This window comes from Neolamprologus brichardi, chromosome 3 (assembly GCF_056152115.1).
Source record: "Neolamprologus brichardi isolate AB-2024 chromosome 3, ASM5615211v1, whole genome shotgun sequence".
NCBI lineage: Eukaryota > Metazoa > Chordata > Actinopteri > Cichliformes > Cichlidae > Neolamprologus > Neolamprologus brichardi.
In genome coordinates this window covers 51,453,486-51,470,107 of record NC_142106.1, presented here as the reverse complement: position 1 = coordinate 51,470,107, position 16,622 = coordinate 51,453,486, and the positions used below count along the sequence as shown (strand labels likewise).

Below are 16,622 nucleotides of genomic sequence, written 5' to 3'. Positions count from 1 at the left end.
TTCGTATCTGAACACTTAAATACAGTTTTTCAGCAGCTTGGCAGCGCTCGCCGCCGCATTCTTTGCTCTTTTATCGCAAGCGGAACATCCGCTCTGACTTTCAAAGCATTTTTGCTGCTTAATTTTGGGCTTTTTCAACATTTCTCCATGTTTTGTTCAGTCACTCGTCCACACGTTAGCGAACACAGACAGTAGTCTTAAACGTCGGTGGAGAAACAGGACGTTACAGCAGCTCCGTGACTGTGTAGGTGCGTGGGACGGGCTGCACGTCGTTTACATTATTTCTGTGGCATTCAAATAGTTGGCCCGAGTGATCAGGACACCCTGGAGGCGTGCCTGCAACCGCCTCACTTTGTGTCGCAAACTGAGTTGTGTGCTGCTGATTCCATGTTGCCACGCGTGGGTAGTTTGAGCATCAACACTGAGACCACCGGCAGAGCGTTCAGGAGCCTGAAATAATGGAATAAAGTGCACGGAAGACCGCAGCAGCCCGTGTCCACGCACAAACAGTTCATCCATATATCAGCACCAGCTGAACATCCTTCTCTCCAACTCACTGTGGGTTGGGTGAAAAAGCTCCACCCTGTCTGTCCCCACAATGCTTACTATTATGCTGAAACTGGAACTTTGATAGCTGCCCAGCACTGCTTTTGATTCACATGTGTATACAAGCATCCACACCCCAAGCCTATCTGACACACTCGTGGCTTCTTGAAAGCTGGTGGGCCGCCAAAGCACCGGGGAACAGCAAATATATTAATATCACATGGGGAAGCTCGAGCAAGGCAGCTGTGACTCAGTGGTGGAGGAAGCTTTAAGACACAGACGTTTCTCTTAATGAAGACCTGTGTCACCTTGGTAATATGTTTCATAAATGAAGATGGTGACACGTTACCTGCCTCGGAAAGCTGCACGAGGTGCGCTGGAGCTTTGGAGATTTGCTTGTGCCTCGGTGTCAGCTGGCCGGCTTACGTAATATGAGTTTGTAGGGCTCAAATAACTGCTGTGTTTAGCAGTAACATGCAGATACTGATACACAATATTTCCTCCACTGAATACAGCCCAGTATGGTGCACAGATTTGCAGCCTTAAAGTTGAAGCAAATCGGACGTTGGGTTAGAGGACTGGCTGATATCTTTGCAAACTAGTCATAGTAATTTTTTAGGGAAGAGCGAGCAAATGTGCAGTGTGTGCAGATTCCAGTGCCACACAAAGAGACTTTACTTCTGTTAATGGCTATTTGAGACTTAACAAAACAAGACTTTAAAGATACTGCCTTCAGTTTTAATACTGTTTTAATTTGTTAGATGTTAAAAATAAAGTACAATAATATATCCACATTGAAAATACAAAATAAGCCTGTTATCTTACTGCCTTTCTGCTGTTTCACAACACGAGTCTTGTGTTTTGTAATTGTTGCGTCCATGACTCGTATCAGTGATGATAACTGCACAAGTTCAATCTGTGCAGAAATGTGGAAAAGCATGAAAAACTCCTCAGATTGCCAAACTGCTTTCACTGAGTCACTGAATGAGCTTAGACACACACATGCATGCTGTGTGTGTGTGAGCACAATGCAACCCAGTGAAGTATCACACTCTCTTAAGTAACTGCATAACTTTAGACGTTACAAGAAACTCCGCGGCTCAGAGTAAGGAATGGAAGACCTTTGTTTCAAATGACAGATGTGCTGAAGTCTGTAGTTTACGGCTCAGGAGGTAACGTTTACTAGTTTTCACATTCCTCCTGACTAGTCTGAACTTCCATAAAAGGTCACAGCTTACGCTAACAGGGTCAAATAGACCAGATTAGAAGAACTGTATAGAAATCCCAGTGAATGTGGGATCAGTGAAACGCTTCGCTGACACCGACTTGTGTTTGTTGTGGTAATTGTCAGCCTCTTTTTTACAGACTCCATCTTTGACGAGCTCTATTTCTTTGTCATGGTTTGCTTTGGTGTAAAGGCAGCTGCTGCTAATGTTGGAATAGCAACTTTTCCTACAGGAAGTGACATCACTTACTCGGTGTTTCAAGCGTCTGAAGAGGCATGCCTTCTTCTGTCATGAGTTTGAGTTGTATAACTTGAAAAGAGAAGAGAAATTGAATTACTGTAAAAATGTGTGCATAGCCCACTTACACATCTGGAAGTTTAACAGCTGGAAAATGTGAATGTGGTCACATTGCTGTAGTACATAAGACAAGAAATACACACCTTTACACTCAAACAAGCATTATAAGAGCCGTCAGAGGACTAAGGCCTGTTACTGTTAAACCCAAATACTGTTTATGCTGTAGCACTTAGATACGTGCTTTAATAGAGCAGCAGAATCGAGTCTATTCATACAGCACTTCGCACTTAGTCAGCGGAGCTCATTATCTTTGTCAGCTTGCTGCTGTAAACACCCTGAGAACAGGAGTTATATTTGGTGTATATACGGTAAGGATTAAATTAGTGGGACCAGAGTGGATTTATCATTTCAGCGTGTTGTGGTTTTGGCTCGAACAGCTGTCTAGGAGTACTGTGAGGATTTGGGACGTGTTGCAGTTGTGCAGAGATCAGCAGGAAGTTGCATCAGCGAATGGCAGCTTTTTCAGTGTTTTTCCCAGAATGTTGTAATAGTGCTTCTTTTCAGAAGAGCACACGTGCTGTTTTGCTGGAGGTAAACACTGTTTCTGTCTGTCTCAGGGCTGGAAGTTAAAGCTTAAAGCAGTTTTCACTGGTGCCTTGTTTTGATCGCCTCAGTTCCTCACCTGCAAATCAGAAGGAATGACCGAAACCAAAGCAGCTTAAACAGTCTGTGCAGTTAAAACAGTTCTGATAATAAATCAGTCAGTCTCACTCAGTGAGATCATCATGTGGCAGAGATTTATGCTCCATCAGTGGCTTACAGCGTTGTTATCTGTATGTAGAGCGAGCATGGACTTGCGCTGTATTTGTGTTTGCGTCAGTGAGGCCTGACGGTTAAAATTGTGGCAGCGTGTTGTGAGCTGCATCATCTCCTCTGGCTTTTTGACAGTTACTTTTTCCGTGGTTTTATTCTTTAAGATAGCAAGGCTGGCTTAACTGGTTTCGGGGCCCCTGCTGCAGTTTGCGAGCACAGTGTAAACCAATGAATCCACCCATGCAACAGTAATCAAACCAGCATGAGTTGTCTTCTGTTAAATCATTGTCCTTTGGATTTTTATGTTGTGCTTATTAGGGCTGCCACGATTAGTCGACTAGTCACGATTACGTCGACTATCAAAATCGTCGACGACTGATTTAATAGTCGACGCGTCGTTTGAAGCTTTGTAAGATCCCAAAAGACGCAGGAATAAGTAGTAGGATTTAAGAGTGTAATAACAAACTGAAACAGAAGATGGCAGCACTGCATGTACAAGGATGCCAGCTGCCGTTACACACCAAAGAAGAAGAAGCTGTGTCCCAGAATTCATAGCGCAGCCCAGCTCAGTTTCCAACAATGGCGGCAGCTAGTTAGTTTTAATATTACTCTTATTATTCTTTCTGGGTCACAAAATAAACGTTTAACATATTTTCAGGCGAGAATGTAGCTGTGTAAACCTCAAATATCTGCTCAGTTTATCAAGACACCACATATTTTCAAAAGCGCTCCGACGTTTTCGGAGACGTCTGTTAGCCACTAGCTAGATAGCTAGCCGGGGGCTAGGCTAACTAGAGCCGTGAGAACACCGGACTCCCGGCTAATCGTTTTCAAACCCACCGCCGTCTTTCGCTACTCAGGTTAAACATAAATAACTCACTTCGATAACTTAAAAATGTTATTGTTTGGCTTTTTTCAGTATTTTATTTGTTCCTGAGTAAATCGGTTTGGCTGAGATTAAAGTTATAGTTTTTACACAGCTGAATAAACGTCAAGCAGACAGCTGATTATCAGAAGTGTGAGATGCTCGAGAATTTACTCCGGTGTCCTGTTATATTTTAGATAGCAAGGAGTTTATTAAACTTCACCGAAACAATCTGCAAACTTCATTAAAATTTAATAAACTATCATCTTGTCTTTATTTTTAGTTAGCACATACCTTAAACACTTAAAGCTGTAAGCTAATGATAGTTATATAAGAGCAGATGCTGCTGGTGCAATAAGCTGTAAGTTTTACGTCCAATGGATGATGATCTGATTAGTCGACTATCAAAATAATAGTTTGTGGCAGCCCTAGTGCTTATACCGTATAATGGTGGCATAGTGTTACTGAACTGGATGTGCAGGCGTGCATAAAGATTGTATAATGTGTATGTGTTGTTAGTGGGGAGGGGCTGGGTGACTTTCCCGATTTTATATGAACTTTGTACTTTTAACTTGGATATTGTTTGTATTAGTTTATTTAATGTTGGGTTCACCTGCCCAGAGACTGGCTACGAGCTAAATCTGGTACGAGGTGTCTTGTATCTGCTGAGATCCGCGCTCTTGTTTGTGGTTCATGACAAATAAAAAGTAAAAATGAAATGAAACGGTGGTGTCAGACTCAGTTTCACTAAAGACCACATGAGGAACTGAGAGTCGTCTACACGTCAGTCCCGCCGTCATGCTCCAGGATCATCTAAATGTCGTCTCAACCACTTGTTTCATGTCCCTGAACCAAACAGAGTGTCGCCGTCTCAGTGACGGGTGGCTCGGAGAAATATTTAGTTAAAATATAAATATTTTTGCCCTCCTTTGTCTGCTGTGTTGGAAACTATTCCTTGAAAACGTGTTCTCACACCCCCACCTGTGAACGTATCTGCCTGCAGCATCAACTTTCCCTTGTATGCCACCTTTTTTTCACCAGCTTGTTGGCTCCCCGCTGCAGTGTAGAAGTGCCTGTCGTTTCGGTGCATTGTGTGCACGAGTTTTGTGTGCAGACTACAATCGATTAGTTTTAATTATAGTCCGTTCATAAATTCTCTTACTACAACCGCAGCAGAGTAGCGATTCATTCAGGCGCAGGGAGAACATGCAAATGCCACACAAAGGCACCAGCCAGCCTACAGAATCAAACCCACAACCTTGTTTCTGTGATGCGACGGCGCTAACCACTGCATCGCGTCGTCATCGGGTGTGTTTTTGAGATGCTCCCTGAAGATAAACACAAGAATGAGAGTTAAAGCGAAGGACCGTAAAGGAGGTCAGCTCATCTAATGTGCAGTCCTGGTGAGCTAGGAGCCGTTCGCAGCCATACGAGCTGTGCAGTCAGTCACATGTGTGCGGCGGCGTGGCGGTGGGGTGGGGGGAGTATTTCTCACAGATGGTGCAGCTCTCTGTTTCACTTCTCAGATGGGACCTCGGCACTTGTGCAGGGGCGTACAGGATGTTGAGCAGCGGCAAAGCATCTAAATCAAAGTAGAGAATGACAACCTGAGCGCTGTGTGTCTGTAGGTGGCTGAGGTCATGATGCAGCATCCTTGGGTGACAGGTAGAAAGAGTGGGCGGACACTGTGAGAATATGTGTTAGTCGAACGGATGCAGGACGCACGTACTCTTTAACTCGTATTTAAGCACATGCATGCAGATAAGCAGCTAAGACGTTTATGGGCTTATTAAGAACTAAAGCAACATTTGGAGAAGAGCAGTAATCTAGATTTACAGTAACGTGTTTCATGTAGATAAAAGTAAAGCAGGAGCTTTAGTGGCTAATTATAGTTGCTGCGTCCTTAAATGACCCTGAGCCTTTTTAAAGACGTCATCAGTGGAGCAAATTCTCTCTTTTTTAACAATCCGTGGATACGGCTGAATGCCAGCAACACATGAGGCTCGTGGTGTGTTTCACCAACTATTTTTCTTTTCTTAAATTGATTCCCTTCTTTTTCTCTCAAAACCTGAATCATAGGTTAATTATAACCTGCCAAACGGGGTTTACATCCTCCTTTTTCTCCTACTCAACGCTGCTGCTGGACTAGAGCTGCTATCACGTCCAGTAACTACTGTGTCACTGCGCTTCAAGTGCACCACCAGTGTTGGGGAGTAACGGAATACATGTACCGCCGTTACGTATTTAAAATACAAAATATGAGTAACTGTATTCCGTTACAGTTACCGTTTAAAAAGGTGGTATTTAGAATACAGTTACTTTGTTGAAATAAATGGATTACACGGCGGTACTTCACTGTTTCATGTTGTGGCGGGTCAGGACTGTTTGGGTTTTGTTTGACAGCTACGTTCCAGTGTTGCCAACTCCTCAGTAAGGAAAATCGCTATTGGTTGTCCTAGAAGTCGCTAAATGACGTCATCATCTAATTTGCATAATTGGTCATGCTAATGTAACTGTAACCTACGCTGCTGGAGAGAGAAATAACATCGTGGACGAGACATAAAGTGAGCAAAAAACGTCCTAAATGCATTTAGAATTTATTTAGAACTACAAATTAAATTTCTTTTAGCAATTATTGTTTTTTGTAATGTCTTTCACATCTTTTTTTGTGAAAGACATTACAAGGGGGTCTGAAAACTCGCTAAATATAGCGACAAAGTCGCTAAGTTGGCAACACTGCTACGTTCTGTAGTTCCAGGCGGCAGCGTTACGGTTGCCATGGTTACAGGGTGCCGCTCTCTCTCTCTATGTTTCCTGGGTGAGAGAGCGCCTGTTGTTGTTGTGCTAAGCTAACAGGCAGAATGCTACAGGTATAGCTCTAAAGAATGTAGCATCATGGGCAGTGTAGTCCGTGCTGCAGGGAGAATGGACTGCCATACACGTTATGTGTCTGTGAGCGAGGGAGGGAGAAAAAGGAAAAGTACGAGCTGTCATCGAGCAAAAACTGGAGCTGGAAGCATGTAAATATAATAATAACCACTGCAGCCAAGAAGAGTGCCTGACGAGCCCAGCTGTAAGTAAGCTATTAAGACTCGACTGTACACCGTGTTCGTGTTTTCCTCCAAAAACAATAAGTTCTGTTGGAGCAGCCTTTCAACGCCTCTCTCTGTCTCTGCTAGCAAAGTTGACCCAGACAACAAAGTAAAGCTAGTTTTTAGCTACGAGCCGACACAGAACCCACCATATTAGCCAGAGGTCCCTTTACTACGGCTCGGAGCCGCGGACCTTCAGTAACAGTAATAAATCACAGCAATAGTACATTCATGTAGTTGTAAACAGCATGATAATATATTAAGTAATCCAAAGTATTCAGAATACGTTACTCTCATTGAGTAACGTAACGGAATACATTTTGGGGCATGTATTCTGTAATCTGTAGTGGAATACATTTTAAAAGTAACCTTCCCAACACTGTGCACCACAGACACTTGAGCTCTGTTCCTAAACTTTCCCATGTTGAGAAAACCCTGTGACGTGTGTGAAGAGACACGTGAAAAAGGCTTTTGTCCAGCATTCCCGTGTCATTTCCTGTCAGTCATTCTGTCTGCTGGCACATGTTGAGCAGTAACGAGATGTCAGCAAATATTATTGATATAATGATGATATTCAGCCCTGAAATGTGTGTTTGTTCACATAACGCATATTCAGATTACTCAGTTATGACATTTTTAGCCATAACTCAGAAACTGAGAAGCAATTTCACGCAGAGATAAAAGAAATTCCAAAAGTGGTGACATAACCTGCTTTTGCACTTCCATGTTACGACTGACGGACTGTGAATAGTAACCAGAATTCCAGTATAGCTGCACGAATTTAATGTGGATCAAATTCCAGCTTCCCCTGAGCTGTTGCCAAACAGCTATGAGTCATCCCGTCTTGGCTTCCATGGGAAAAATGAAAAGAAGAAAAGCAGAGTGGAAGTGGAGTAAGATCAGTTATGCAGATGTGTAATTATGTTGCGGTGAGACCTCTACAGTAGCAAAGGTTGTATCTGCTTTCTGATGCAATTGTACGTTGTGTGAGATTTTCTGTAATGACCAATAGGAACACTGATTCTGTTTTATCCTGTCAGTCCAGCCTCCTGACTGGTTCGTGTTTTGTTTTGGGGGCTTTTCTTTGAGTAAAGCAGTGCTGATGTTTTTCCTCCAAATTAAAATGCCTCTCACAAGGACGTGTGGTCTCACTAATAATTTAAATCTGTAGCAATGACATCAAAAATGTGTCTATAATTTCTTACATTTATAGCAAAAAAAATGGCAGACAGTCAAACAACTGTGGAGGGATGGTGAGTCGTATATATAGACTGTATATAAATGGCTGTCACACTCTGTGGCCGTCCAAACATGCACAGAAATAGCACAAAGTTTAAAGAGTTTAAAATGTTTCCACTTTTAGTTTTGTCATTCAGAAATTCTTTTAACCTCCACACTTTACTTCCGCAACCAGTAAAACCAGTCAATAAAACACCCCATCTATAAAACCAGCCTACTGAGTACAGGACCCCACTGCCAAAAACAGATCCTGGGAAGAAGCCACAGTGGGTGTGGCACCACCAAACTGCAAGTCACGGTCTCACCAGAAATCCAACTAGCAATTTCCCCCCAGATAGAATCGACATGTGTAGCATTATAGGCAATACTAGTGTCTCATTTGCAATCGCTTTAAAGAAGCACTGGTATAAAAACACCGTGTGTGCTTTAGATTTTTTCAACGGTGAAGAATTTGTTTGTACAGACTGGTTTAAGGTTGGTTTCATGCTTGTCTTTGGACTGTGGGAGCCACACAGAAAGAAAAGAAAGGACCCATCGGGCTTATTGATTTGAACCCAGCACCTTCTTGTTTTGAAATATAACCTTTCATCAGACCGGCGGTCACACAGAGCTGAAATTCATCATTCTGAGTGGCACCGGCTCTGCTGTGACTGAGCGCTTGCTTTTAATCTACAGGGTGGGCCATTTATATGGATACACCGTAATAACATGGGAATGGTTGGTGATATTAAAGTCCTGTTTGTGGCACATTAGTATATGTGAGGGGGGAAACTCCTCAAGATGGGTGGTGACCATGGTGGCCATTTAGAAGTCGGCCATCTTGGATACAACTTTTGTTTTTTCAATAGGAAGAGGGCCATGTGACACATCAAACTTATTGGTAATGTCACAAGAAAAACAATGGTGTGCTTGGTTTCAACGTAACTTTATTCTTTCATGAGTTATTTACAAGTTTCTGACCACTTATAAAATGTGTTCAGTGTGCTTTCCATTGTGTTGGATTGTCAATGCAACCCTCTTCTCCCACTCTTCACACACTGATAGCAACACCGCAGGAGAAATGCCAGCACAGCCATCCAGTATCCGTAGTTTCAGGTGCTGCACATCTCGTATCTTCACACCATAGACAATTGCCTTCAGATGAAAGATGAAAGTCTAAGGGGGTCAGATCGGGAGACATTGGGGGCCATTCAACTGGCCCACGATGACCAATCCACTTTCCAGGAAGCTGTCCATCTAGGAATGCTCGGACCTGGCACCCATAATGTGGTGGTGCACCATCTTACTGGAAAAACTCAGGGAACGTGCCAGCTTCAGTGCATAAAGAGGGAAACACATCATCATGTAGCAATTTCAAATATCCAGTGGCCTTGAGGTTTCCATTGATGAAGAATGGACCCACAGCCATTGGCATGTCAATGGCTGTGGGTCATTGACATGTCAATGACCCACAGCCTTTGTTGTGGGCGTGAACAAAGAGAAACTTGTAAATAACTCATGAAAGAATAAAGTTACGCTGAAACCAAGCACACCATTGATTTTCTTGTGACATTACCAATAAGTTTGATGTGTCACATGGCCCTCTTCCTATTGAAAAAACAAAAGTTGTATCCAAGATGGCCGACTTCTAAATGGCCACCATGGTCACCACCCATCTTGAGGAGTTTGCCCCCTCACATATACTAATGTGCCACAAACAGGACTTTAGTATCACCAACCATTCCCATGTTATTACGGTGTATCCATATAAATGGCCCACCCTGTACATCAGCTGAATCTAAACTAACTAATCTAGTTTTTAATCTAGACCTGCAGGGTGCAAGATGCTAGCAGGCAGGGCATACATGGACCGCTATAACCAAGTGGCCGGCATAGTGTACAGAAACATCTGTGCTGAGTATGGCCTGGAAGTCCTGAGGTCAAAATGGGAGACGCCCCCGAGGGTGGTCGAGACTGACTGAGCGACTGACAGCAAACGGAGGAAGGAGAGGTCATGAGAATGTTTTTAATATACATTTTTCCTTTAGGCCAGATAATCCAGCAGTTTCCTGATGCTTCTTACCAACTTTTTGCTGACGATATTCAGCTATACTGCTCATTTAAGCCCTCTGACGTTCATAAGCTCTCCACTCTGTTTAACAAACATTAAACAGCGGTTGAAGAACAATTGCTTACAGCTAAACACAGACAAAACGAAAACATTGATTATTGGAGCTGACAGTGTCTGATATTAAACAGCAGCTGGGTGACTTAGTTTCCTCACAGAAACATAACCTTAGAAACCTGGTTGTTATTTTTGGTGAAGCTTTTTCTTTGGAGGGACGTTTACATCAGATCGTAAGAACCTGCTTTTTTCACTCGAGGAACATTTCAGAACTTCCATCGTGTCAACAAGTGAACTCGAGATGATAATCCTTGCTTTTGTCTCAAGGCTGTAGACTCTCTACTGTAATAGTCCAAACAAGAAAGGGCTAGCTCGTCTGCAGGTTGTTCACAACTCTGCAGCGAGGCTACTGACCTGCTTAAAAAAGGGAGCTCATATGACTCCTGTTTTAAAGTCGCTACACTGGCTACCAATCAGATTTAGCTTCCAGTTTAAAATTCTAGTTTTAACCTTTAGACCACTCCAGGGACAGGCCCCTCCCTATATTGCTGATCTGATGATGGTTCGATTCCTGGCTTCCCCTAGTCTGCATGCCAAATATCCTTGGGCAAGATACTAACCTCAAAATTGCTCTCCGATGCATCCATCGGAGTATGAATGTTAGTTAGAACTTGTGTGAATGGGTGAATACACAAGTTGTGTAAAGCGCTTTGAGTGGTCAGAAGAGTAGAAAAGCGTTATATAAGAACCAGTCCATTTACCATTTTACGGTGTCTGGACTCTTCAAAAAGCAGCTAAAGACATTTTTATTTCAAAAAGCTTGTAATTAGACCAGGAGTTTTTATGATTTATTGTGATTCGTTGTCTTTCTTGTTTCATATGTCTGTGAAAAGTGCTATATAAATACATTTTACATGTTACTTACTGAAACCTCTGGAGCGTTCAGGCTATATTTTTACATCTCGGCTTTCTCATAAAGTAAAAAGAGAAAAAGCCTCAGTGTAGTGCAGCCTAATGAGAGCGAGCATTTTTCTATGTCAGCTGCAACTCTTCTACTTTTCGTAGCCAAGTTCATGATTTAGAGCTTGACTGTTACTGTTGGGTCTGTGTTTCCACAAGCCCCGCTAATTCTAGAGACTTATTCATCATGAAGAAAACAAGACAGTCGATCGATCGATTATTTGTGCAAGGGAGGCCTCGTCTGTGTCCACCACGAAAATGACCTCCAGAACTGACCTCCTCCTGCTGCCTTTTATTGAGAGACAGTTCACACAACACATGTCAGAACAAAGCCACGCCCCCTTGGTTCTAAGACAAAGCATTGTATGTATGTGTGAACTTCTGTATCTAAGTGAGTGTGTGTGTGTGTGTGTGTCAGACCTCCTGCTGACCAAAGGGTCGTAAACGCAGAAAGCTTACATCAAAAGCACAAGGATGTGTCTGTAATAAAAGATTACAGCCCCCCACCTAGAACCTCGAGAATCTGGGGGGGAAGGACAGTGGAATTTCTTTCATCAGAGTTAAAACAATGTACAAATGGTAAAAATAAAAATGACAAACATTTAACAATTCACTCTAACTGTTACCCTCTGCTAAAATCGCTGCACAATACTTTAAAAACATTGTCCAGAAAGAGTTTGCTTCAGTACCTCTTATTACCGAGTGGGTGAACCCTTTTCTTAGAATTTCTTAACCAATTAATGCTGTGAAAAAATATTAGAGTAGAGCTGTAGCAGGAAAAATTGCTTTGAGTTGTTTGGTGAATGTGATGCTAGAATTGAAAGAGTGGTTTAGGAATCAGAGCAGGTCGTTCTGAAGGTTGGTGGTTCGATTCCTGGCTGCTTGGGTGCACTTACTAAAAGTCTCAAAAGAGTCCCAGTGTTTGTGAAAATCACCTCCGACTGTCCAGTGCGTGTAGGTGCAATAGGAGTAGCAGCACCAGTGGCCAGCAGTATTTTTCCCTTTCTGTGACCAGTTGCAACTTGTGGTGACTCGATGATTGCCCGGAGTTAGAGGCTGTTACACACTCAGCCTCTTTTGGTTCCTTGCTGGGAAGCAGCGTTGACTTGGACTGAATCCAATCACTTTCAGAGAGATTGTTTAAGGTTTGCAAATAATTTCTATCAAATATACAAATTTAGATCACCAGCATGTTGCCATCACTCTGAATAACCTTTGTCAGTGAGCACAACTTGACGGGACTCACTCAGCCTGCTGGCGACTGGTTGTTCCTGGATACATTCCCTTTGGTTTATGTAGACAGCAACCTCATTCAATCAGACTGACAGCAGGTTGATCGTCTCATCAGAGTCGAGCGGAGTTAATCCTGCTTCCAGAGACGAATCCCAACTAGCAGTAATTTAAAGGATGGATCCAAAAAGGAAATGAGCTTTATGACAGGATGCTTTCTGTGATGAGAGATGTTTTATGATAGGTTTAACTGATTTCTATTTTTTAATTTTACTGGACAAGCTATGCTTGCCATTGCACATTCACAGGCCTTTAAACCCAACCATTGAAACCTTAAAACCACATCTTTACCTTCAGACAGTAGCACCAGAAAAATGTCCTCACAGTGATGTTGTAATCTTGGTAAATGGTAAATGGCCTGTATTTGTATAACGCTTTCCTAGTCCCTAAGGACCCCAAAGCGCTTTACACAACCTGTCATCCACCCATTCACACAGTGGTGATGGCAGCTACATTGTACTGGGGCGCACTGGCAGAGGCGAGGCTGCCGGACACTGGCGCCACCGGGCCCTCTGACCACCACCAGTAGGCAACGGGTGAAGTATCTTGCCCAATGACACAACGACCGAGACTGTCCGAGCCGGGACTCGAACTGGCAACTCTTGAGCCACGATTACACGATAATCTTCACTAGGGATGGGTACCGGTGTCTGGTGCCATGATGGCACCGGTTCTGACTTAAACGGTTGTAACCAGACCGAAAAACAGCGCACATTTCGGTGCTTTATTTCGGTGCTTTTTTTTCCTGAGATGTGATACACTTTAGATTCTAGCCAATCATTTTACGTTTCCGAGGATAGTAGGCGGGCCCAGGTACGTACGTTCTTTTAGAGCAGAGCTACAGATTAAAAATGCCCAAGGTGAAGAGGTCAAAGTCTGGCTGTACTTCACAGCAAAAGATGCAAACTCAGCAGCTGCAACAAGTGCTTTAAGCTGATACTGTGATACTGTCAAAGGAAGTAACACCTCAAATCCGATGAAACAAATGCGCCGTATTTGATAGCTTGCTGCGAGACCTCACACCGTGCACATCTACTGCGGGTGTGGTGCCTGTTATTGGACCCGGAGCCCTGCCAGTGTAGCAGAAATGATGAGGATGATGATGCAGCAGCAGCCGTTCTTCTCTGCGTGAGTAGCTTAATGTTCGTGTGTAATTTACGTTGAGTAGGCTAACCACGTTATTACATTAATGCATGTAAGGTGAACTAGCAAACATCATCATAGCTACATGCAGCTGTCTTCTTGTTTGATGGCAGATACTCCCTTCACCCTGGCCAAAAAGGCTAAAATGACCAAAGAAAAAGTGAAAAACAGTTAAACATGAGAGGTTTTGTGTCTTTTCCATTGTTTAAGCACTGCTTCCAGCCAAGAATGATACCATATATGCCCTATAGCTGCAGAAAAGGCTAACATTGTTATCTTTTTATAAAAAAACAGCTAAACATGAGAGTTTTTGGACCAATTTTGTGTTCTCCATTCTTTAAGCACCGGTTTGAGCACCGTTTAAGCACCGGCACCATTTCAAAAGTACTGGTTTGGCACCGGTATCGGATAAAACCTAAACGATACCCATCCCTAATCTTCACAAAGATAAGTTGCTCAAAGGAAGGCAGGTGGTTGGATCCCTGACAGCTCCAGTTTGTATGCCAGAGTATCCTTAAGCAATATCCTGAACCCTGAATTACTCCCAGTGTGTTCATCTGAGAGTGAAAGTTAACGATGGATAAAAAGTATGTAGAAAGCCTGTTACCAGACTGAGCTAAAGCTCACCGAGTCTCTCACCTGAAAAAAAGAAAAGGCAGACTATTGGCTGAGAACATAAACTGAGAAAAGCATTTCTGAAGAATATGCTAAACTTGAGTGTCACAGCTTAATCCCAGCATCGCAGCAACAGGCTCTACAGGCAAAGAGCTTTTATTTCTTTTGACATTCAGGAACATATGATCCTAAATGTTACATTTTGCTCTGTCTCACAATCATAACGAATTTTCCTAAAGATTCCTGGATTCAGACGTGTGTCCAGATTGGTGCTAAGCCCCACCTCTGATGAAATGACATAAACCTGTCGTAAAGAAAGTAACAACTACATTGTAGCGCTAATTGTTACCTGAAGTCGAAGCCATGAAAGAACCAGCGACAGGCTGAGATTATTTGGTAGTGCAGCTCTTCTCTAACCCTCGTCCTGCTGCTTCCTTTGTAGATGATGTGTCTGCTGACAGCAGCGCTGAGTTTCCAGACCGGGCATCCATGATGGAGGTGCGTCTGCAGGCACAGGAGGACGAGATCACACTCCTAAAATCCTCTCTGGCTGATGCCCTGCGCAGGCTGCGCATCCACGATCAGGTCCTACAGTTGCTGAAGCAGCAGGTGATAGCAGGTGGGTGATGTTAACTGAAAACTAAAACTAGTGTGGCTCATCCGTCTTCGTTCATATAAGAATGATCAGACTTGCAGAGTGCAGCTGCACACTCAGGAGAAACTAATAATCCACTTTGATCTACTCAGTGAACCCGAGTGCTGCACGGCTGCTAAGCCAAGCATGCTGCTCAGATTGTTCCAGCAGCAGCAGAAAGTTGTCCTCCAGCTCAGCCAGCGATGGGACCCGGCACCCTGCTACGAGGTACTACGCCTTCCAGCCAAGAGCTTAAAAGCTCAGGAAGACTGACGAGGGGCCGTTGTGTTGTATTAGACTGTCGTTGTGTTCATATGTCTGTGTGAACTACCTGTATGACTGCTTTGTGTTGTTCTCAACCTTTGAACTCTCCAGCCAACTGTCAGACACCACTGTGACCGATGCAAACAGCCAAAGAGGAAGCTCGGCATCCACGGACATCCAAACCGTTCCAGCAACAGTGGACAAGTCGACCCAGACAGAGTCGACCCTGCCGGGCCAGGACTCGGGCCAGGACAGGGTCCCTCTCCACGGGCGAGTCCAGAGCCTGCAATTGGAAGATGCACTCGTGGAAGGTCCTTCTGTATCTGAGGGAAACCGGGCCAAACTCCACCGTGTCCCTGGTATGGAAGAGGAGGATGAGGAGGCAGAAGAAGATGAAGGAGGAGGAAGAGGGGAGCAGGAAAAGGAACTAACATGGACATCATCAGTTGAAGAGCCCATTCAGCCCACCACCATCAGAGGCCTGCAGAGGGAGGACCTCCAGGATGGAAGCTGCTCTCCGGAGGATCCAGGCTCAGCCTCGGCCTCATTCAAATCTTCAGACCAGAACCTCAGCTCCCGCTCTGGACCTCTGTCTCCCATCCACGAAAGAGAGAAGGCTCTGTGCGTGATCCTGCCTCATTGCCGCGTTCTTTACAACCTCGATCATCTTTCCTTAATCGTTGATTGATTGCATGACTTTTAAGAACGAATCAACACTAACACTGATTTTCCAGATTCTGGCTCTGCAAACCCCAGTTGTGCTGCAGCCCACTTTATGAACCAGACATCCTCAGGTCTGCAGGGTGTGTCATGCTGCGTTAGAATATGTCACCACCCCAGGTGTCCTGTTCTGCTGTCGTGGTCACTAAAGTCCACACGTGCCTTCTTTTTCAGTGTGTTTGAACTGGAGAAACAAAAAGCTAAAGTCTAACTGGATGTTTGACTCGTATCCATATTAAGCTTCAAAGCACCCAGAGATTTAAATCCATTGGAAAATAGAACGAGAAGTAAACAAAAGGCATGTCTGCAAGCTGCACACAAGGCTGCACAGTGTATACTCCTGCTGCGTAGCTGCAGAGCTCCTCAAAATGACTCCGTGTCATGATTCTGTAATGTGACACAGCGCCAGTAAGGATCTGTTTTTTTCAACTGGGTTTTGCAGATTTACACAAACTGTTTCTACTCTAAGCTTGTAATCGCTCCTAATATCTTTGTGATTAAAACATATTCTCTTACAGCAAAGCATGTCTTCTATAAAGGACTACCTTACTAATAGGTGGGAACCACAGGGCAGGGCTCTGCTTTTGTTTACTTTGTTTACTTGTGCATGTGCTCTGTGTTTTGCCCTCCCTCCTTGTTATTCCTTTGAAAGGGTTTCCCAGAACATCAGTTTGACTTTTGCCATCCGCCTCTGACAAAAGCTCATGTGGGCCTCCAGGATCAAACTAGCACAAATTAGTATTCACTGCTTTAGACACATTAAGACTTTCAATATGAACTCAGAAGCTTTTTTCTTTTTTTCTTTTTTTTTTTT

General features: G+C 43.6%; 1 protein-coding gene across 2 annotated transcripts in view; it reads left to right on the top strand.

The window, feature by feature from the left end:
* Window positions 1–16,622, top strand: part of eml3 (EMAP like 3) — a 47,565-nt gene that overhangs the window by 368 nt on the left and 30,575 nt on the right. Inside the window, exons 2-4 of one of the 2 annotated variants that reach the window (XM_087837868.1) lie at window positions 14,633–14,809; window positions 14,938–15,052; window positions 15,200–15,709. In XM_087837868.1, the coding sequence (XP_087693994.1) occupies window positions 14,633–14,809; window positions 14,938–15,052; window positions 15,200–15,709 (802 nt within the window). The remainder of the gene's footprint in view (window positions 1–14,632; window positions 14,810–14,937; window positions 15,053–15,199; window positions 15,710–16,622) is intronic. The other variant, XM_087837869.1, reaches the window with a different exon arrangement.